At 41.0% G+C, this 23610-nt stretch overlaps 1 protein-coding gene across 3 annotated transcripts; it reads left to right on the top strand.

The window, feature by feature from the left end:
• Positions 1-51: 51 nt before the first annotated feature.
• ALG11 (ALG11 alpha-1,2-mannosyltransferase) lies at positions 52-19112 on the top strand. 3 transcript variants are annotated; one of them, XM_053564036.1, is made up of 5 exons: positions 52-123; positions 3425-3655; positions 8333-9261; positions 14942-15235; positions 16223-19112. In XM_053564036.1, exons 1-4 carry the CDS (start codon positions 80-82, stop codon positions 15211-15213), a joined length of 1476 nt encoding a protein of 491 aa, XP_053420011.1. In that variant the 5' UTR covers positions 52-79; the 3' UTR covers positions 15214-15235; positions 16223-19112. The 3 variants fall into 3 exon arrangements, with proteins under 3 accessions (XP_053420011.1, XP_053420009.1, XP_053420012.1); XM_053564034.1 differs by lacking the exon at positions 16223-19112 and having other exon boundaries at positions 66-123; positions 14942-15317; XM_053564037.1 differs by lacking the exons at positions 14942-15235; positions 16223-19112 and adding an exon at positions 14461-14919 and having other exon boundaries at positions 66-123.
• The last annotated feature ends 4498 nt before the right edge of the window (positions 19113-23610 follow it).

Below are 23610 nucleotides of genomic sequence, written 5' to 3'. Positions count from 1 at the left end.
GGGGCGGGAGGGCGAGCCTCCCGCTTCCTCAGGAGCCAATAGAGAATGGGGAAGGGTTTCTTGAGGTGGTTGGCGGAAGATGGCGGCTGCCGAGAGGGCCTGGTGTGTGTGCGAGTTGTTGAGGTGAGCAGCCGGCGGCGTGGGTTTTTAGGCGTTTTTTGTTGCGTAGTGGCACTTTCTCGTCCAGTGTAGGTAAAGTTTACGTGGCGGGGGAATGGCTTCGTTCCTTATCTTGAGTGTAAGGCGTTTCCTTAAGCCAACGAGCCGTCTTCGTCCTTTCGGGGGGTCTTTGAGATGGGACGGGGCCGACTCGGTGCTGAGATTCCGGGTCCCGAGTTTTCTCCCGCTGGCTCAGGGGTCGCGTTTCCTTCCCTGCTTCAGTTTTTTCCCCTCCTTTTCACACTCCAATGAGTGTGTCGTAAATTATTGATACTAATTCTTCATTTTCTCTCCTGATGGAGCCACGAGAGATTTTCCAGTCTTTTCATTGTCTGTTTTTGGTAAAAAAAAAAGAAACCGAATCTTCCTTCGCATCTTAGTTTCTCCCCCTTAACTCATCCAATTTGCCATTGTGAACACGTCACTCAAATATAAAACTTAACGTTGAATTCTGTTTTTTGATCATCCATTGATTTATTTGTTTTCATTGCTGTAAATAAATTGTATTGCATTTGCATGACGTAATGCATTTGCATGACGTAAGATAGGTAATAGACTGTTTCTTCTAGAAAAGTTAGGAAATAGATAAGTAAAAAGAAAAGTCCCTGGAATGCTACCAACTGGCGGTATCTAATGTTAACATTTTGGCGAAAAAAGCTCCTAAGTTTTCCACCTTTGTTGTTTTAATACTACTGCCTTTTAAATGCCTTGCTCTACACTAATAGAAAGCCTAGTATATTCTGCCTACCTAGTTCTTTTTTTTTTTCCTACCCCGTTCTTTTAACACTCCCGTATTTGTGGTAAATATCTGAGTTAGCCTGAGTTTTCTTCGTATACTGCAACCTACACAACATATAACCACAGATTCAATGCAGAAGCAGAGAGGAAAAGCCACTATCTAGGTTGATGTTAAGCAGATGTTCAAGAGATTTGCAAAAATGTAAAACACCGACACCCTTTTTTGATGTCTTTTTTGTTTGGAAAATATATTTTTTATATAAAAACATGAAGGTAATTTGTTACTTTTTAATCAATTTATAAATTTTAAAAAATTCTTCAATTTTCATTTCTAATATGCTAAATGTTGGTAGATATATAGTCAATGTAAACCTCTGGTTCTCAACCAGGAATGATTTTGCCCTCCATGGACATTTGGCATTTGGCAATGTCTGGAGATACCTTTGATTGTCATCCTTGAGAGAGTGCCACTGGCATCTAGTGGGTCACAGCCAAAGGTGCTGTTAAGTATCCTATAATGCACAGAACTGCCCACTACAAAATTAGCTAGTCCAAAGAAGGTCAGCAGTGTTGAGACTGAGAAACCCTATTGTAAACAAAAACTACAATTGGGTCCTCAGTAATTTTTTTTTTTTTTTTTGGAGACAGAGCCTCAAGCTGTTGTCCTGGGTATACAGTGCTATGGCATCACAGCTCCTAGCAACCTCCAACTCCTGGGCTCAAGCGAGTCTCCTGCCTCAGCCTCCCAAGTAGCTGGGATGACAGGCACTTGCCACACAACGGCCAGCTATTTTTTGGTTTCAGCTGTCATTGTTGTTTGGTGGGCCAGGCTGGATTCGAACCTGCCAGCTCAGGTGTATGTGGCTGGCACCTTAGTCGCTTGAGCCACGGGCACCAGGCCGGATCCTCAGTAATTTTTAAGATTATAAATGTATTCTCAGACCAAATTATTTTAACAAATCAAATAACCTTTGCAGGTAGCAGATTTGTTCACAGCAGGATATCTCACATGAGAAATTTATTTCAAAACTAAATATCAATAAAATATTTATTTCTCAGAAAATGTAATATGTTTTCTACTTAAGACAATGAAAACTATGCAACTGTATAAAACATCTCCTATTTGCTTTGTTTGCTAAGCAAGCAGCCCATAGCCCAATTTGCCATTCTCTAATATGTACAGACTTCCAGCCCGCGTATCTCTGTCCCCCATCAGCCTCTACACTAACATACATACTATCGTTCACTCTATTTTCCCTGGTCCTGGCATTTTTTAATTTAAATTTTGGTGCTACATTGTTTTTGTATCTTCTAAATTTCTCAAATCCTTTATAAGGCATAGGCAGGGAAGAAAAAATATTGTTAGTAAAAAGAAAAGATATATTGTTAGGTACCCACTATATTAGTCAATCTTAAAAGAAACACATACCTAGAAAATTTATTTTAATGTAAGAGACATTTAAAGAGGTGATAAAATTATGCATTAATCAAACATTTATTGGTTGCCTTTTCTATAAAGCATTATGGTAGGCACTGGGGCTACAGTAATGACGAGGCTGGGCCCTTGATTTTGTAGAGCTTCTGTAGACTTGATAGTCATAGAGAACCTTTTTATAGTTTGTGAATGAGGTTATTAACATGCAGTGAGTAGAACATTAGTGGCTTTTTTAATTCATTCAGAGGCACATAAGGGAGTGGTAGTAAGTCATGTAAACAGATCAAATGCAGAATTGAGAACAGAACTGGAGAAATCTAAGTTCCATTTCTTTTTTACCCTACTTTTTTTTTTTTTTTTTTTGAGATACAGTCTCACTATGTTGCCCTTGGTGGAGTGCTGTGGCATCACAGCTCACAGCAACCTCAAACTCTTGGGCTTAAGTGATTCTCTTGCCTCAGCCTCCCAAGTAGCTGGGACTACAGGAGTCCGGCACAACGCCCAGCTATTTTTGTTGTTGTTGTTGTTGTTGTTGTTTAGCAGGCCTGGGCCGGGTTCGAACCTGCCAGTCCTGCCAGCCCCGGTGAATGTGGCCGGCACCCTACCCACTGAGCTATGGGCACCCAGCCTCTTTTATCCTACTTGAGGTGAAGTGAGAGGAAAAAGATGATTTACTACCTCATGAAACTTAATGGAATAGTGATCATTAAATAAGTGTATTTCTTTGAATTACATACTGTCATTTTGAGAGATGCCATTCCTAATCATGTCTTGTTTAGGTTAATAGTTAATTGTTTTTAATCACTTAATGGATACACAGAGTTAGATGGTTCAATGCTGATAAAAGTATATTAAATTGAATGCTGTAAAGGTTAGAATGAAAGAGGACTTATGCTTTCAACATTGGATATTTGGTAGTATTAGAATTTTCATAATTAAAAAAATTCAATACTTGAATATTAGCAGACTTGCAAACTACAATTCTCTCTTTTTTTACGTATTTGTAAAGTAGATATGTAAAAGTAGGCTGTAAATTGTAGTCTTTTCTCAATGGTCATCTTACTGATTTTCAACTTTCCCCACTTATTTCAGGTTTTTTTATTCATTATTCTTCCCTGGGTTAATTGTATGTGGAACTTTATGTGCATGTTTGATCGTTGTCCTTTGGCAAATCAGACTGCTGCTACAGAGAAACAAAAAGTCAATGTCAACTAGCAAAAATGGGAAAAATCAAATGGTGATTGCATTTTTTCATCCATACTGCAATGCTGGTGGAGGTGGAGAAAGAGTTTTATGGTGTGCCTTAAGAGCCCTGCAGAAAAAGTAGGTATGCATCTTTCTTAGCTAATTTGCTGTATTGTTGCCATCGTTTAAGAAATCATCAGCCAGAATTCTTCTTTTTCTAGTACCTTACAGATATCCAGGAATTCCTTTGACTGTTCTTCAATAAGAAAACATTTCTGACCGGGGTGGTGGCTCACAGCTTTAATCTTAAGCACTTTGAGACACCGAGGCAGGCACTTGAAGGCAAGAGTTTGAGACCAGTCTGGGCAATGTAGCAAGACCCCATCTCTACAAAAAATTAGCCAGATGTGGGAGCACGCATCTGTAGTCTCAGCTATTCAGGAGGCTGAGGCAGGATTGCTTGAGCTTGCAGGAGGCTGCAGTCAGCTGTGGTCATGCCACTGCACTCCCACCTGTGTGACAGAGCAAGATCCTATCTTTTTCTTTTTCTTCAAAGAGAAAGAAAGAAACTGTGTCTCTCACATGCCCACTTGCCTTATATGATCCTATTGAATTTTAGTTGCTATAATAAAGAAATGGACAAGAGAAAGTGTGTCCTCTTTTATGGCATAATGAGGATAACCAGTCACCTTTAGGAGAATGTATGCAGAATAGATTAAATAATAAACTGAAATATACCAAGTATTGCAGAGCACTTTAAACCTGAATATTTTTAGTCAGTGGTAGCACCAGAAATAATCTCTGAAAACATCTGTTTGATTCAAATTTTGATGTCATTACAAGTCGTATAGTCTTAAATTACCTATGTTAGAAGGAATATGGTGTTATACTTTATTTAATGTTTTAGGCTTCCTCATCCCCACCTCCTCCACCCTGAAAGTATTTATGATTTCCTTTTAGAAAGAAAAAAGCATAGTAAAGTATAGGTTCTATTGTTGTTTTATTACATAAGGAAAACTATTATCCTTTCATGGTTATCCTACAGCCTGGCACACACCATTCAATTCCAAAGCTTTCACACGATTCCGTATGCATTTTTATATTCTTGGTCCATTCCAGCTTCCAGCCACCACCCCTGTATTTGCTCTGCCATCTTCTGTAACTGCCAAGATCCAAAGAATTCTCTTCAATCTTGGCTCAGGGTCCGTAGCACAATGATTACGGCGCCAGCCACATACACCAAGGGTGGCGAGTTGAAACCTGGCCCAGGCCAGCTGAACAACTGCAACAAAAAAATAGCCAGGGGTTGTGGCCAGTACCTGTAGTCCCAGTTACTTGGGAGGCTGAGACAAGAGGATCTCTTAAGCCCAAGAGTTAGAGGTTGTCGTGAGCTGTGATGCTACAGCACTCTACTGAGGGTGACATAGTGAGACTCTGTCTCAGAAAAAAAAAAAAAGAATTCTCTTAAATCTCATCTCCTTGAAGCCTTCCCCACTCTAATCAGTATTTTTTTTTTTTTTTTTTTTTGTCTAACTGCATTATCTAACTCTTGAGGGCAGTGGCAAAATCTTGTATCTGTACACTTAGCCCCCAGCAACCCCTGCTACTCCTAACGAACCTACAAGGGAAAGAAAGCCAACTACAGTAGAACCTCCATAGTTGACCAGCTCCCTAAGCTGACCTGGTTTTCATAGACCAGACATGCACCATATGTCCATAAAGTGAGTTCCTTATGTTGACCACTTCCGTATGTTCACCAGTTTGTGATAGTCCCTTGGTTGGTCAACTTACAGAGGTTCTCCTGTAATTAGCATGACATAAATACTTTTCATCTTCCTCTGGCCACTTTTTATTATCCTCCCTGTTCCTTCACATATACTCTGCTCCAGCATGCTGAACAGAGAGCAGCTCCCTGACATACCATGCTCTCTCTAGGTTCCTTTGCTTTTGTAGATAGTTCTTTTTATTCTGAAATAACTTTTTTTCTCCCCAGTTAATCCCTGTAATTAACTCCCCAGTTAATCCTGACACAGCATGTGCTACAGTTCACTATTCATTTTTACTTTGGGGACCTGCTATGTATCAGGCATTAAGTGAATAAACAAGATATATCTTGAAATTAAATGATAAAAAAGATATATCAAGTCCCTTTCTCCTGGATCTTAGATTTTAGTTGAGAGAGATAAGCTAATAAAAGCAAACAAGAAAAATATCAAGTAAGGAAAATGCTATATAAAAAGTTAAAAATAGGATAATATTAGGGTGACTTACTACTTTGGATTAAATGATTAGGGAAGATCTCTGAGGATATTAACACTTAAATCTGAGTGACAAAAATAGCTACTGCATTCACCTCGGGTGGCATTGTTCGAAGTTCTTTATTTGTGTTAGTTCACTCAGTCCTCATAACAACTATTATCCTCATTTGACAGAGGAGCAAAACTGAGGCTGGAGAGCCTAAGGGGTTGTTTTGTTTGTTTGTTTTTGTTTTTTTTGAGACAGAGCTTCAAGCTGTCGCCCTAGGTAGGGTGCTATGGCATCACAGCTCACAGCAACCTTCAACTCCTGGACTCAAGCCATTCTCCTGCCTCCGCCTCCCAAGTAGCTGGGACTACAGGCACCCGCCACAATGCCTGGCTCTTTTTTGGTTACAGCCATCATTGTTGTTTGGTGGGCCTAGGCTGGATTTGAACCCGCCAGCTCAGGTGTACGTGGCTGGCGCCTTAGCCGCTTGAGCCACAGGTGCCTAGCCGAGAGCCTAAGTTTTAAACCACGTGCGGAGCTGCCTACCTTGTGAAAAAGACAGTGATTACTGGAAAAAGAGTACTCAGACAGAGGGAACTACCACTGCTAGCCCCCTAATGCTGGGCAGAGCTTGGAATGGAAGATTACAAAGGGAGGCAGGACCCAGTTCCTCAAGACTTGAGTGAGCAGGGTATGGAGTTTAGATTTTATTCTAAGTGCTAGAGAAAACCGTGCGAGGATTGTCAACAGAGAGACGATACTCTGATTATCTGCTGCTGTATAAAAATCACCCCAAAATTTAGTGACTTAAGACTATTATTTCTCATAGTTTGAGGATTGACTTTGTCTTATGACATAGCTTTGGGGGACCCTGTTTGGAGTCCATCACACTGTTGCAGGCAGATGGCAGCTGGGGCTAGAGGGATCTGAAGGTTTCTTCACTCACATATCTGGTCCCCTAGACTGAAATGGCTGGGACAACTGGGGACTGCTGTCTGGCATCAATCACTCTTGCCAAACAGCCTCTCCACGTGATTAGTTTGAGCTTGTGTACAATGTGGCTTTTTCAGGATGGTCAGACACCTTACATGACAGCTAGCTGTCTTCTCCTAGAACAGTGGTTCTCAACCTTCCTAATGCCTCCTAATGCCATGACCCTTTAATAACAGTTCCTCATGTTGTGGTGACCCCCAACCATAAAATTATTTTTGTGCTACTTCATAACTGTAATTTTGCTACTGTTATGAATCGTAATGTAAATATCTGATATGCAGGATGTATTTTCATTGTTACAAAGGGGTGGCAACCCACAGGTTGAAAATTGCTGTCCTAGAGTGAGCATTCAAAGAGACAAGAAGTAGGAGCTGTTTCTCTTAGAGCCTGGGACGGGAAACGGGGACAATGTCACTTTTGCTGTGTTCTATTGGTCACAACAGTTCCAGAGCCCATTTATTCCATGGTAGGGGACACTGACACTTTTCCCAATGAGAGGTGATATCTAAGAATTTATGGCAGAGGTACGTCTTCTTTTACCTTTTTTTTTTTTTTTTTTTGCCGTTTTTGGCCAGGGCTGGGTTTGAACCCACCACCTCCAGCATATGGGGCCGGCGCCCTACCCCTTTGAGCTACAGACACTGCACTGTCTTCTGTTACTTTTTTTTTTTTTTTTTTGCAGTTTCTGTCCGGGGCTGGGTTTGAACCCGCCACCTCCGGCATATGAGGCCCGCACCCTACCCCTTTGAGCCACAGGTTTAAAAAGATCATTATGGCTGCTAGGGAAAAAGTGGCTGGGAGGGTGGCTTGGGAGGAGCAGTTAGATTCTCATCCTTAGGCTTCCACAGCACCCTGTGGCTGCATTTATCAATACATATCACACAGTTTTGCAGTTATTTGTTTACACGTCTGCATTCTCCATTGGACTAAATGCCTTAAGGATAAAGACTCTCTCATCCCTGTATCCCCAGAGTTTCATACTAGATACTTCATAAATATTTTATGATTCAAAGAATATATAGTCAGAGGGAGGCCAAAGCATTAAAAGTCCTAAGAATATACATTTAGATGCTTCCATTCTAATTATATCAAATTGTGGTCTGGCTTTTAAAACCTTTTTGCATTTCTCAGTTAAAAACACTGAATAATGCTTTAGTATTATAAGCCTACCTAAAGATACATTGGGTGAATTTAGCTCTTGTTTGAGTGTTTCATTAATATTTTATTACTAATTATAATCATTTTATTTTTTTATACTGAGAACATTGTCAAAATAAAATTTATTATTTCTTAAAAATGAAAATGTATCATTTATATATAAATCAGCAGTTTTTGTTGATGCTTGCTCTATGTGAAACCCTCAGTGAAAGAAACCTCAAAAAACTAGAAGGCAAGGTCTCTTTTGAAGGACTAACATTTTAGTTGTAGGGCAACTCAGTGAATGTAAAACAGTGGAAAATTTTGTTGTTTAGCGTAAAAATAAGTTTCTTTATGTTTGTGAGAAAATAATTATCTGCAACTTCTTGCTTGATTTTAACCTAAGATAATGGCGTTCCTGACCATTGTATTCTACTTCAGGTATCCTGAAGCAGTTTATGTTGTTTATACTGGGGACACTGACATCAGCGGTCAACAGATCCTAGACGGTGCTTTCAGAAGATTTAACATCAGATTAACTTGTCCAGTGCAGTTTGTTTTCTTAAGGAAACGCTACCTTGTGGAAGATTCACTCTATCCTCACTTCACACTGCTGGGCCAAAGTCTCGGATCCATTTTTCTTGGCTGGGAAGCTCTGACCCAGTGTGTTCCTGACATATACATCGATTCAATGGGATATGCTTTCACACTCCCTCTGTTTAAGTATTTAGGGGGATGTCAGGTTGGAAGCTATGTTCATTATCCCACTATCAGCACTGACATGCTCTCTGTAGTGAAGAATCAGAATGTTGGATTTAATAATGCAGCCTTCATTACCAGGAATCCATTCCTCAGCAAAGCAAAGCTCCTCTACTACCATTTATTTGCCTTCATTTATGGACTTGTTGGTTCTTGCTGTGATGTAGTCATGGTCAATTCTTCTTGGACACTAAACCATATCCTGTCACTGTGGAAGGCTGGGAATTGCACTAACATTGTTTATCCACCTTGTGATGTGCAGACATTTCTGGACATTCCCTTACATGAGAAAAAGATGACCCCAGGACATTTACTGGTTTCTGTTGGCCAATTTAGACCTGAAAAGAATCATCCTTTGCAGATCAGAGCCTTTGCTAAATTGCTGGATAAGAAGGTGAATAAGTCATCTCCTCTTAAACTTGTCATCATTGGAGGTTGCCGGAACAAAGAAGATGAACTTAGGGTAAACCAACTGAGAAAGCTGTCTGAAGATTTAGGGGTTCACAAAGATGTGGAATTTAAAATAAACATTCCATTTGATGAATTAAAGAATTACTTGTCTAAAGCAACAATTGGCCTGCATACCATGTGGAATGAGCATTTTGGGATTGGTGAGTTTAGCTTTTAAATAACTTCTTTGATGCCACAAGATGTACATTTTAGGTTCTTTTGATAAAGTAATCCTCTGGAAGTCTATATCAAGTCCTGATTCTCTTCCCTTAATCCACCAAGTATGCTTTTCTCATTTGAGACTCATTTGTAAGACTGTAGTTAATAACAGGTAATATTTATTAACTACTTACTATATATAGGTCAATGTGTTGAGGTTTTTACAATTACTGTCTGATTTAATCCTCTGCAAAATCATGTTTGATAGATATCGTTGTTACTTCTGTTTTATAAATAAGGAAACTTGAGCATGGAAAGATTTAGTAATTGCACAAGGTAAATCTCTAGGAAGTGGTGGAGCCCAAATTCTGACTCAGATATCCCTCCTCTTAGTGCCACATTTTTTCTCCCAGTCTGACCCTCTAAGGATTAGTACAGATTCCTGAGTCCTACCCTAATTCTGCTGAGCGACCAAATCAATATCTGGATGGGCCCAGATGAGTGTATTTTGGTAGAGCTGCTCCGGTGAGTCTGCTGTGCATCCCTGCAGGTGGGCTTCTCACAGTCGTTCTTTTGTTCCTTTATTCTTTGAGCATTATTGGAATGGCCAAATTCTGTAAGTGTTCAACTTACCTCTCCTTGCCCATTAGCCATTAGTTTGCCATTAGTTTACTCTAGCACAAATTGCTGTCTCTCTTCTGACTTCCTGTTGAGTACATATTTCAGTATGAAATTAAGTACTGCTTTGTGTCTAATCTGGGTCAGCATATTTTTCTTTTTTTTTGCAGTTTTTGGCCAAGGCTAGATTTGAACCCATCACCTCCAGCATATGGGGTCAGTGCCCTCCTTTGAGCCACAGGCGCTGCCCAGCATATTTTTTCTTAAAGGCTTACTTTATGCCTCATGCTGCTAGTTCCTAGGGGAAAATGAGAAAACAAAATGAAGTTTCCTATACTAAGACTACAATCTATTTTATATATATATATATATATATATATATTTTTTTTTTTTTTTTTGTTTTTTATAGAGACAGAGTCTTACTTCATTACTGTCAGTAGAGTGCCGTGGCGTCACACAGCTCACAGCAGCCTACAATTCCTGGGCTTAGGCGATTCTCTTGCCTCAGCCTCCCAAGTAGCTGGGACTACAGGCGCCCGCCACAACACCCAGCTATTTTTTTATTGCAGTTTGGCCAGGGCCGGGTTTGAACCTAACACCCTCGGTATATGGGGCCAGCACCCTACCCACTGAGCCACAGGTGCCACCCATATTTTATTTTTATTAAGAGACAGGGTCTCACTCTGTCATACAGGTTGGAATACAGTGGTTTATCCTAGCACACTGTAACCTCAAACTCCTAGGTTTAAGCAGTCCTCCCACCCTAGCCTCCCAAGTAACTGAGACTGCATAAGTTCTGTGCATACTTCCTCTACCAGGTAATTTTTCTATTTTTTTTAGAGATGGGATCTCACTATGTGGCCCAGGTCTTAAACTACTGGCCTCAAGTGACCCTCCTGTCTTTGCCTCCCAAAGTACTAGGATTATAGATGTGAGCTCTCTTATACTTTTTTTTTTTTTTGTCTTTTTTTGTAGAGACAGAGTCTCACTTTGTTGCCTTTGGGAGAGCGCCATGACGTTACAGCTCACAGCCACCTCCAACTCCTGGGCTTAGGCGATTCTCTTGCCTCAGCCTCCCAGTAGCTGGGACTACAGGCGCCCGCCACAACACCCGGCTATTTTTTTGTTGCAGTTTGGCCAGGGCTGGGTTTGAACTCACCACCCTCAGTATATGGGGCTGGCACCCTACTCACTGAGCCACAGGCGCCGCCCTCTCTTATACTTTTCTAACCTTAGTTAATGGCAGAGTGCTTGGCCCAGACATTCAGCAGGAACATATTGATCCAATCTTCTTCGTGGGATCTCACCTCCTGTGCTGCCTGCCACAGATAGTTACTAAGCATTCACTCTATGCCAGGCACTGCAGTGAGGTGCTGGGGATGTGACAGCAACTGGAGCTGCTCTGCCTGTCAGAGACCTCTCACTCTTGGTTGGACCCAGCAGGCCACAGGTGCTGTGCTAAAAAGTGCAGGCGGCTGGGTGGTCTTGTTTGTTGAGAGTAAACAAGAATGGCTAATGGGCAAGGAGAGGTAAGTTGAACGCTTACAAGATTTGGCACAAAGAGAAGGAGGGGCCATCCAATAATGTTCACAGATTAATAAAGGAACAAAAGAATTACTGTGAGAAGCCCTCCTGGAGGGATGCTCATGCCTGTAATCCCAGCACTCTGGGAGCCCAAGGCCAGTGGATTGCCTGAGCTCACAAGTTCCGAAACCAGCCTGAGCCAGAGTGAGACCCCGTTTCTCTAAAAAATAGCCAGGTGTTGTGGCAGCTACTCAGGAGGCTGAGGCAAGAGAATCACTTGAGCCCAAGAGTTTGAGGTCACTGTGAGCTACAATGCCATGGCACTCTACCGAGGGCAACAAAGTGAGACCCTGTCTCAAAAAAAAAGAGTAGGTGAAATGAAGCCCCGAAGAGAAGCACCTACCACAGATCTGTGGGGGCAGGGAGCAGTTGCCCAAGAAGAGTACGTGATGCTGAAGCTGGGCCCTGAACAGTAATTAGAAGTTAGGCAAGAGGGGAGAATGTCCAGCAGAGGGAGCAGCACTTTGACAGGAGTGAGCGCAGGAGCATACATCAGCTCTTTCAGGGGACTAAGCACAAGGCTGCTGGAGCCCACAGGGGAGACAGCAGAACCATGGAGAGGTAATCTGAGCCAGTCCAGGTCAGATGGAAGGACATTAAATATTGGATTGAGTTAAGTGCTTTTCTGGCCAGGTGCCGCTCACATCTGTATTCCCAGCACTCTGGGAGGCCAAGGTGGTGGATCCCTTGAGCTCAGGAGTTTGAGACCAGCCTGAGCAAGAGCAAGTCTGTACTAAAAATAGAAAAACTAGCCAGGCGTGTGGCGGGCACCTGTAGTCCCAGCGACTCAGGAGGCTGCTGCAGGAGGGTTGCTCAGGGCCAAGAGTTTATGGCTGCATTAAGTTATGATGAAGCAGTGCACTCCAGCCTAGGAGACTGAGACTCTGTCTCCAAAATTAAAAAAATAAAACAAAAAAAACTTGTTCCCTAAAGTCCATTCTGGCTGCAGCATGGGCAGTGGGTTGGTGAGGAACAGAGAAAGCGAGACCCTGGAGATGGAAAAAGGAGTGGCTGCTGCGGCAACCCAGATAGGAGGTGCTGGCCAACTGGACTCGTAGGTGAACATGCTGGGGAAGGATTAAACAGGACTTGATAGTCAGCCAGATGCTTTATATGAGGGAGGAGGAGGCCTAAATAACGGGAATGGTTTGGCTATGAGCAGAGGCCATTGGTGGGTCAGGAGCAGTTGGTGAGCCAGCACCGGTAGTATTTGAACTGTCCGTGGGGTCCATGAGCGCCTGTGCCTGGGAGGTAGTTGTATACCGTGAAGGAGAGGAATCTGATCTGGTGATACAGATTGAGGCATTGTTCTTGTGCAGGTAGGTACTGAAACTCCCATGGATGTGGATAAGATTGTCCGTGGGACACGTGCAGAGTGGAATGACGCTCTTAGTGTAAAATGCAGGAAACAGGAACGGCTGAGAAGTGGGCAGAAGAAATGCTAGGGGGCGGGGGAGTGGGGGACCAGCTGAGCATAAGCTGAGTACACTGACTCTTCAGAAAGAAGGGGAAGGGCAGACATTCCAGTGCTGCTCAGATCTAGAAGGACAGTCATTGGTGACCTGGGCAAGAGCTTTCTCAAGGGAGAAGTGGAAGCAAAAGTCAGACTGAGCAAAACGTCAAAAGTTGAGCATTAAGAGACAAGCGAATGGAGTTAATGAGTGCAAACCACATTTTTAGGAAATTTCTCTGAAAAGAGGAGTGGAGGAGGGAGTGGCTGGGAGGAGCCTACCACACCCGAGGATAAGCATGAGGTACAGAATCTACCGTGCTGATGGAAAGGGTCCAACAGAGGAGGCATGAAGTTGACTAGACCAAGGCCTCTCAGAAAGGACCAGGGTGCTGTCTGTCCTCAAGCAAATACAGTCTGAGCTGCAGATATTTTCCCACTGTCAAACACTGGAATGGTTGCTGTCCTGGGCATCTGAGGTATCAGCTCTCTACCATCTTTCAGAGATTTGAGAAAGCAGTCCCTTAAATCATTCTCTGAAGGGCTTCATTCTGCCAGGATTTTGGCTAAGAAAGGCTGGCTAGAGGAATTTATACACTCACCTGTATCATTTGACAGAAATTAACCACAACTTCCATTCAGTTCAGCACTGCTGTTGGGCATTGCCGTGGTCTCCAAAGTGCCGGAAATCCAGGCAGGAGCACAAGCTCCACCTTAGTGTGCTGCACTGAGGTGTTTCACGTGGTTTTTTATTGTTGTTTTTAGTGCTAATAATGTAATTTGAACTCTTAAAATTTTGCTTTTGGTATCTTTTTACTCCTTTTGTCTTTCTAATATCTGCTAACATTCTACCACCTTGCTAATACTCTCTAGTCTTCTAATTTAATTATCTGTGATGTATCCATGAGGTTTCACAGTTCACAAACTTGCCACCATGCCCTTAATGTTGGCAGTGCTGTACGAACAACTCAGAAGGGCTTCATCACCGTGGTGTATCAGTGTCTCACGGCTATGTTTGTATCGACGCGTGGTGGTGTTAGCGTTCTTGAGTGTTTTTGTGTGCCCTTGCAAGAATGTGGGAGCTTCAGTTAGAGCAACAAACAAACATTCGTAAATTTCTTGTTAAACTTGGCAAGAGTGAAAGTGAAATCAGGGACATGTTAGTCCAAGTTTATGGGGATAATGCCGTGAAGAAAACAGCAGTGTACAGATGGATTAAATGTTTTTCTGAGGGGAGAGAAAGCGTCACTGATGAAGGGGGGAGCAGTAGCAAGCAAAACTGATGAAAACATTGCAGGTTTGTTGCATTGTATGTCAAAATTGTCAGCAGACTGTGAGAAGCCTAACAAACTGAGTTACTTTCCTGAGAGAATCAGGAAAAGCTTAACTGAAAATGTTGGCATGAGAAAGGTCTTACATCACTGCAGTGCACCAGCTCACACAGCATTGTTCGTGAGGGAGTTTTTAGCCAGTAAAAACAAATACTTACATTGGAATACTCTCTCCACTCACCTGATCTGACCCTCAGTGACTTTTTCTTTTATCCAAGGATCAAAGAAGTATTGACAGGAATCCATTCTGATGATGTTCAGGACATCCAGGGTAATACGGTGACAGCTCTGATGGCCATTCCAGAAAAAGAGCTCCAGAATTGCTTTGAAGGGTGGACGAGGCGTTGGTGTCAGTGCAGAGCTGGCCAAGGGGAGTACCTCGAGGTGACTGGTGATGTTCAGCAGTGAGATATGGAGCACTTTTTCTAGGATGAGTTCATAAACTTAATTGTCAGATCTCATATTTGTTGAAGGCTATTCTTACATCTACTTGTCTATTGTAATTTTGGTATTATTGTGAAGACTAAACTTAAAATTTTTTATTTTGCACCATGGAAGTTAAATAAGCAAATTTATAGACATGCAGACATTGAATTGAATTTTTTATGAATCTCTTGAAATTGGGAGGTTTCTGCTCATCCTTGTTCTGTGAATATACTCAAAAACTTAAAAGACTACATGATTGTTTTTCTTTCTCAGGAGTTGTGGAGTGTATGGCAGCTGGCACAATCATCCTTGCACACAATTCAGGGGGCCCAAAACTTGACATTGTTGTTCCTCATGAAGGAGAGAGAACTGGATTTCTGGCCGAGAGTGAAGAAGGCTATGCGGAGACTATGACTCGTATTCTTTCCATGTCTGCAGAAGAGAGACTCCGAATCAGAGAAAATGCTCGCGCGTCTGTAAGCAGATTCTCTGATCAGGAGTTTGAAGCAACATTCCTGTTATCTGTGGAAAAGTTATTTAAATAATGCAATATATGTACAATTAAAGGTATTTTATATAAAATTATTAAACATCTTCATATGTAAATATTTTTCTAAACCTATTCCCTATTGTAATAAAGTCAGCCTGTGCAGTATTCTTTTTTTTTTTTTTTTTTTTTTTTTTTTGTAGAGACAGAGTCTCACTGTACCGCCCTCCGGTAGAGTGCCGTGGCGTCACACGGCTCACAGCAACCTCCAACTCTCGGGCTTACGCGATTCTCTTGCCTCAGCCTCCGGAGTAGCTGGGACCACAGGCGCCCGCCACAACGCCCGGCTATTTTTCCGTTGCAGTTTGGCCGGGGCCGGGTTTGAACCCGCCACCCTCGGCATATGGGGCCGGCGCCCTACTCACTGAACCACAGGCGCCGCCCCCTGTGCAGTATTCTTAGCATTATGTACATAGGCCAAGGTATTTACTTCAGTCTAGAAAGGCAAAATCAGATTAGTATGTAGCCCTAAGCTCTAAAACATAGGAATCTGAGAGAAAAAAATTGTCATGAAATTTGCTATAATCCATATTTTTAAAATTTCATTTGTCAAATCACTTTTAAGAAACAGAAAAGAAATTTTCCTTTTAGAAAAAAATTAATGTTCTGTCGGCATCTATTTTTGCTTAAAAAACAAAAGGGAAATGAAAATGTTGAAAAGAAAATGAATGACTGATAATTGACTAGCACTTTAGAATAATTCTTCTGACATTTTTGGAACACAGAAAAATTCTGATACATTTAAATTCTAAACAATATTGTAGGGGACCCTTTGGAATGTACCTAACGATTTTCTTGAAAGAAACTTTAAACAAGCTTATTTGATCATGTTCAAAAAGCATACAGTCAAGAGACTAGCTGAGTGACGTTTTCTGAGTGTATGCGCATGTGAGGGGAAGGTACTGCCAGCAGCCCTTTCAGTAATGAGGAGTTTGTTCCTAATTTGAGAATGGTTTTTGTGTAGCACTGTCGGCACTTCATGTGACTCTCTCTCTATCTCTTAACAGCTCCACATCTCAGAGGCTGGAAGCTACCTTTAAGTCATTCAGGAGAACAGCAGTTGGTTTTTCTGACATAAGCTCATCTGTAAAATGCATTTTGAAAAGAGCATTGGATAAGCAGTTAGCATTCCTAAGCCTACCCTTGGCCTCATCATGACAAACGTCTGACCTTTTGACACTAAAGCTGCTCCTTAATCTTTCTGAGGCTTAGAGTCTGCATGTATAATCTGGAGATGTTAATCCATATCCTCACTGCCTTCTACGGTTGTGATACTGGGATGGAAAGTGAGTGAAACTACTTTGAAAATTATAAACGTTACTTTCTATAAAAGTAACAATATACAGGATAAACATAAAGTTCATGTGCAATTTAAATCAGTAAACGTACATAGTTATTAGGTAATCCTATGCTTATGGATGCATTACAACTCTGTAGATTCTTTAGGAAGTGGTGTAAGTTTAATATGATTTCTGTCCTGAATAACATGAACACTGTGTGTGTTTAGACAATAACCATAAAGACCTACGGTGTCCGCATTTTCTGCCTATGTAGCATTTCCTGCTTGTTCAGGGAATTGAAACCCCTCACAGTGTGATTCATCTTTGTGTGAGGGGCACAGGCAACAGGTATGTTATTCCTTTACAATCTGCTCTCAACCATTTATCAGTATCTACTCCCAATTATGTTGTTCGTTCATCTGCAGGCCATCTTTCTGTCATCAGATCTAAAAGCAATGAAACAGAGTCAGTCACAGGGTGTTCTGACAGACCAGCACAGCTGTGTGTTCAAGATGACGCCATCTAGAAAAGAAAGACTAGTAGGAATTGGAGCGAAAGGCACCCCACCGATGCTCTAGTCCATTTCTCTCTGATTCTCAACTTCACAGACAAGAACAGTTTAAAGAATTTAGTAGACTCCTTCAGTGTACAATGCTGTTTGATGACAGAATCACGATTACAACCTGATACTCTGACTCCCCTCCCAGTGCTTTTTCTCATTTTATACCTAGTCTTTGGGGGAAGAGTCACACTCTTGCCCACTCAGCCTCCTAATCTGCACAAAGAAAATTATGGGACCAAAGATAAAATGGACAGAGCAAAAATAGAGGATGTAGTGAAGAAAGTATTCTGGAATTTCATAAAACATTCTTTAACCTTTTTTCTAAATGATTTTCAAATCACAAACATAACAGTGAAAAATATAATTTGCAAATATGTTCACTTTCCATATTCCTAATACGATATCACATGTATTTTTATTTTTTTCTGGATGACTGATAATTGTGAAAAGTGTCAAAGTGGCGTATCAGCTAGTGTCTACAGAACTTCTGGATGACGATTCTAAGACATCGCTTTTGAGGGGTCCAAGCATGCTATGTTTTGAATCCACAGTAATGGAAATTCACATTTCTAATTGTGCTCTACAAATTATGTGTTACATAATCTTTATATAATAATCATTTGTATGTAAATATTTAAACTTAATAGATACAAAATCCATTTGTATCTAAATATAATTTAAAGAAGTGATTTCTCATTATTTTAGATTCTTTTACAGTATGGTCCCTATTACACCCTTCATGTAGTCTACCAATTCTCCTACTAATATTCCAAAGCGCCACATGCCAAGAAATTTTTATTTTTCTTTAAAAAGAAACAATTTTGTTCTACCTGTGGAAACTAAGAAGAATAAATTATCAGGTTTAATAGCCTTTTTTTTTTTTTTTTGTAGAGACAGAGTCTCACTGTACCGCCCTCAGGTAGAGTGCCGTGGCGTCACATGGCTGACAGCAACCTCTAACTCTTGGGCTTACGTGATTCTCTTGCCTCAGCCTCCCGAGCAGCTGGGACTACAGGCGCCCGCTACAACGCCCGGCTATTTTTTTGTTGCAGTTTAGCCGGGGCTGGGTTTGAACCCGCCACCCTCTGCATATGGGGCCGGCACCCTACTCACTGAGCCACAGGCACCGCCCTTAATAGCCTTTTTTTAACTGAATATTTTAGAATAGGAAAAACTGCAGAGTTTTTTACACTTTATTGTAATAATTTTACATGGTCATCTTACAGGCTGAATTATGAGAGAGGCCAAAGCTGTGTTCAGCAGAGCTGTGTTCCCTCTGGAGGCTTTAGAAGAAGCTGTTCCTTTACCTTTCCCAGACTGTAAACAGCCTGCATTGCCACCTCCATGTTCAAAGGCAGCAACAGCAGCTCAGCACTGCCTTCTCCCTGGTTTTCTCTTGTGCCTTCCTCTTCCCTTTTTAAGGACCCTCCTTAAAAACCAAGGTAACCTCTTTATTTTAAAGTCAGCTAATGGCAAACAATTCTACCGGCAATCTTAATTCCCCTGTGTGGTGTGGCAATACATTCATAAATTCTGGGGATTGGGATGTGACATCTTTTGGAGGTGGATATTTGAGCTGCATTATTTTGCCTACCATATATATTATCTAAGATATCTCTTAACAGAAGTTTTAAAGTAAAATTATTAATTTCTACACTTAAAAATTAATTGTCTAAATTAAAAGAAAAATTATGAAAAATCGTTGGGATTACTAGAAAACACAATAAATGAATTTGACTGTCCTCAAAAAAAAAATACTATAGTTATTGGAGATTATTATTTAAGAAAAACTACATAATCACACATATATTTTGACTGGTTGTTGCTGTTCCTTGGTCTTCATCAACAGTACAAGTTAGGATGTTAGATGGAGTCAAAATATCCCCCAGACCTTCATCTGCTTCACATTTCAGCGTGCTTATCCTCTCTCTTTCTCCTGAAACAATAAATGGTAAAACTTAACATTGTGATATGAAAGCACTGAAGAATACATACGAAACTGGTTTCCCTTTTCACTCCCCATCCCCACATGAGCAATATCAAAGTTGCATCTCACCCAGGTAATGAATTATTTATTGTCTGGTTTTTTGAAGGATGATAAGCAACCAAGGTTGGGAGAATCAGTTTTCTGTTTAGTTGCATTTAGTTAAACATATTCAGCAAACTTACTAATATCCATCTGCTCTTAGGTTTAAAAGGAGAGGAAGAAAACAAAAACTGTTGCCACATGTTGAACCTTTACTCCAGTCCCTGTCCTAGGACGCTACACATACCACATGTCATCTACTGCTAACAACACTTTGCAGTGGACACAATTACCATCAAATCACAGATGCCAAAACTCAGGTTAAAAAGTATGTCCAAGTCTCACAGCTACTAATAAGTAGAACCAGGAACTGAAATTGTGTCTAAGACCATAACATTAGTATTTTTAGAAGGGAAGAGAGCAGGAGACCAAGAAAATCTCAAAGATCACTAAAAAATTTAAGTGGCAAATGAAGGAGACCGAGACAGCTGGTAAGAGCCAAGAAAGTGTGTATCATGGAAGCTAAGAGAGCAGTCAGATCAGATGAGGACTGAGAAGAGATCTGACAGGACAGTTTTCAAGGTAATGACAGCCCATTGGAGACTATTTCAGAGGGGTGGCATGCAGCAGGAACCATAGTGCAGCGGGTTGAGAAAGCAACGGAGGGAAAAAAGTGATACAGGGAGACTGGCCTTGGGAAGGTTGGTATTACCTACAGGACCTGGGACAGTGGTTTTTTTGGCTTCATAAGATGGAAGCGATTTAGGCATATTCATATGCAGAGGGGAAGAAAGTAACAGACACTGAGAATACAGGACATGCCATGCTCAGTGGCATATGCCTGTAGTCCCAACTACTTGGGAGTAGTGAAGCAGAATTGCTTAAGCCCGAGAGTTCAAGTCCAGCCTGGGCAACATAGCAAGACCTCATCAAAGGAGAGGTGAGGAGGGGACGGGGGTGTGGGGATGGAAGGAGCGGCAGGGAGGGCAGGGGAGGGAAAGGAAAAAGAACATAGGGGAGAACGGTGGAATAGGGACAAGGTCATTGACAAGAGACTGGGTTTTAGAGCACCTGTGGAAGGATGGGCTTTCAGCAGGAAGGGAGAAGGAAGACAGGGAACACAAAAAATAAAATTATAAAGGCATTGGGGTAAAGTTCTGTGAAAGAAAAACAATTAAATGATAGCAGATTTCTCTCTCACAATAATAGAGGCCAAGAAAAAATATTATCAACCTAAAATTGTGTGCCCAGCAAAATTACAGCTAAAGATGGAAGGCAAAATAAAAATAATTTTTAGTATGTAAAGAATAAGAAAGTTTGGCACCCACTAACCTATCATAAAGAATTTATTTTTTTTGTTGTTGTTGTTTCTTTTTGAGACAATATTGCTCTGTCTCCCTGGGTAGAGTACAGTGGTGTCCTCATGGCTCACTGTAGCCTCAAACTTCAGACTCAAGAGATGCTGCTGCCACAGCCTTTTCAGTAGCTGGCAGTGCTATTTTTTGGTAGCCACAGTGTCTTGCTCTTGCTCATGCTGGTCTCAAACTCTGGACCTCAATCATTCCTCCCACCTTAGCCTTCCTAAGTGTTAGGTTACAGGCGTGAGCTACTGTGCCCAGCCCACGAGGAATTATTAAAGGATATACATCAACAAGAAGAAAAATGAAACCAGAGAGAAAGCATGGGATAGAAAACAAAATGCAAAGTTCAGAAAATGATAAACTATGTTGGCAAACTGAGTTAAGTTTGAGAATAAGATACATATATATCATATAAGAGAGACATGAATTTCTGTTTTAAAATGGTAAAATTGGATTAAATGATTTGATATCTAAAACTTAAAATATTCTACATACAAAAAAAGTGCAGGGGAAGATGGGGATAGAGTAAATAATGTTGATAATCGTTAAAGCTGGATGATGGACAGATGAGGGTTCATTATGCCCATCTCTCTAGTTTTACTATATGTTTGACCTTCTCCACAATAAAAAATACTTTTAGTAAAATCATAATTATAGATAAAAAATATCAGAATGGAAGGGTTTCAGTGATTATTTAGATTGTGCTTGTCGTATTTGGGAGGAAGGAATACTGAGCATCTTTTGAATTTGTTAGATCAATTTGTAGGTGGTGTATAAAAGCTAAGTACTAAAAGAAAAGAAATATATTGTAGGGTGGTGCCTGTGGCTCAAAGGAGTAGGGCGCTGGCCCCATATGCCAGAAGTGGTGGGTTCAAACCCAGCCCAGGCCAAAAAAAAAAAAAAGAAAGAAAGAAAGAAATATATTCTATATTTTCAAAATTAGAATAGAGGGGGGAAAGAAGCATAGAAATTAGTCAGTCTTCTAGAACCGAGCCACTACCTGGTAGACTGGGGGTTCTTCCTCAAGTGGGAACCTGACCCGACCGCACCCAGTCTGGCAGACAAAGGGAGAGAAGGGCCATGACAAATACACAGACACACAGTGTTCTGACCATGAAAGACCAGCACCACGCCAGCCCCTCAGGAGGCTAACAGGCACCATCCCAGCCCAAGACTCAAGGCTATATTTATTTAAAAAATTGGTGGTGTGTTCTTACAAGGCAAAAAGTGAAAAGATAATAGCTTCATGCTTCAATTAAACAGGCAGCTCTTTGTTTAGGGAAGAAAGTTGTCAGGCTGAAGGACAGGGGAGTGCTAAGCTACAAATCAAAAAAATACTTCCCGGGGAATGATAAGGAAGGGAAGTTACAGCCTGCAGGTCAAGGTGCCTGGAGCTGCCAGGTATCTGGGGAGCAGCTGTCAATTACTATCTAGTTTCATTTATATCCTTGTCTCGAAGCTCCCCACCCCCATCTCTAAACAGACATTTCCCAGACTACTTTGTTATCTACTCTGCTGGATAGTCCAACTACCCTTTGCCAGCACAGGTGTGCACTGCAGAGGGGGAGCTGAAACTCAGGCCATAACCCACTTGAGACTCCAGAGGGAACCTGGCCCACTCCAGCATTCACCCACACAACCTAACAAAAGATTAGGGAAAAAGGGGGGGGAATCAAATGAAAAATGAGAGTAAACAGAAAACCAAAATGATATGGTAGAGCGAGACCCAAATATGTCAACAATTATAAGGAACTGTACTAAATAAAAGTGTTTAAAAGACAGACTATCACATAGCCAAGGAGCACATCAACCAGCTACATGAACACTATAAAAAACCGTCATAAGGAAATCACAATGAAATGATGAAAATAACAGAAAAGTATGTCATAAAAATAATATAAAAGGAAGAATTACCAGAAGTTGGAACAGCAATACCAGTATCAGCATTAAAGGGACCAAATTTACCAAATTAATATCCAACAACCATCAACTGGGATGTGGCTCCTCTATATTTAAAGTGTACTGAAAAGGGGATAGAATTATGAGAAGAAATCATCCAAACCACAAACATAGTTGAAGGTTTTAATACATCTCTATTAGGAAGTGATAAGAATATTTCAACGAAAAAGTTTAAGCATGAAATAATAGATAATTACAAAGAATATGTGTGCTCCCAAAATAATAAGAATATGCATTTGTAACAGGTATAAAATTGATACTGTGCTCAGTAGTGAAAGGAGTCTCAATGAATTTTTTAAAAATCCTTAAAATTCAGATCATGGTCTCTGTCCAAAATGCAAATATATTAGAAATCCTGATTTTTTTTTAGAAAAGTGACTTAAAAAATAGAAACTTCAAACTTGAATTATATCACTAAGAAAATGAATAAGAAAACCTAGAGTGAGGAAATATTGTCAAAGTAGATATCTGACAAAGAACTGGTAGCAAGGATGTAAGAAACTCAGAAAATGCAGAGACGTCCCTACACACCTGTTAGCTTGGCCGAATATTTTAAAACCATTCCTATCAAGAGTTAGTAAAGATACGAAGTAACTAGAACACACATACTGCTCATGTAAATGTAAAATGGCGTAGCCACTTCAGAAATCAGTTTGGCAATCTCTTAAAAATCTGACGTTCACCTGCCATACCTTTCCACTCCTAGATATTTGCCCATGAAAAATAAATGCTTGGGCGGCGCCTGTGGCTCAGTCGGTAAGGTGCCGGCCCCATATACCAAGGGTGGTGGGTTCAAACCCAGCCCCGGCCAAACTGCAACCAAAAAATAGCCGGGCGTTGTGGTGGGCGCCTGTAGTCCCAGCTACTCGGGAGGCTGAGGCAAGAGAATCGCTTAAGCCCAGGAGTTGGAGGTTGCTGTGAGCTGTGTGAGGCCACGGCACTCTACCGAGGGCCATAAAGTGAGACTCTGTCTCTACAAAAAAAAAGAAAAATAAATGCTTATGGTCACACAAAGACACGTACATAATTGTTTGTAGCAGCTTTATTTATAATGGCCCAAAATTGGAGACACAAATGTCCATCGACAGGTGATTCTATCACAAATTGTGGTGTAGCTATAGGATGAGATGCTGCTTATCAATTAAAAAACAAATGAATTATCAATACACGTAACAATGTGGATGATTTCAAAATTATTCTCAAATAG

Source organism: Nycticebus coucang, chromosome 15 (assembly GCF_027406575.1).
Source record: "Nycticebus coucang isolate mNycCou1 chromosome 15, mNycCou1.pri, whole genome shotgun sequence".
In the NCBI taxonomy this organism is placed as follows: domain Eukaryota; kingdom Metazoa; phylum Chordata; class Mammalia; order Primates; family Lorisidae; genus Nycticebus; species Nycticebus coucang.
Note: the sequence above shows the minus strand (reverse complement) of the source record. Positions and strands in the feature narration are given on the sequence as shown.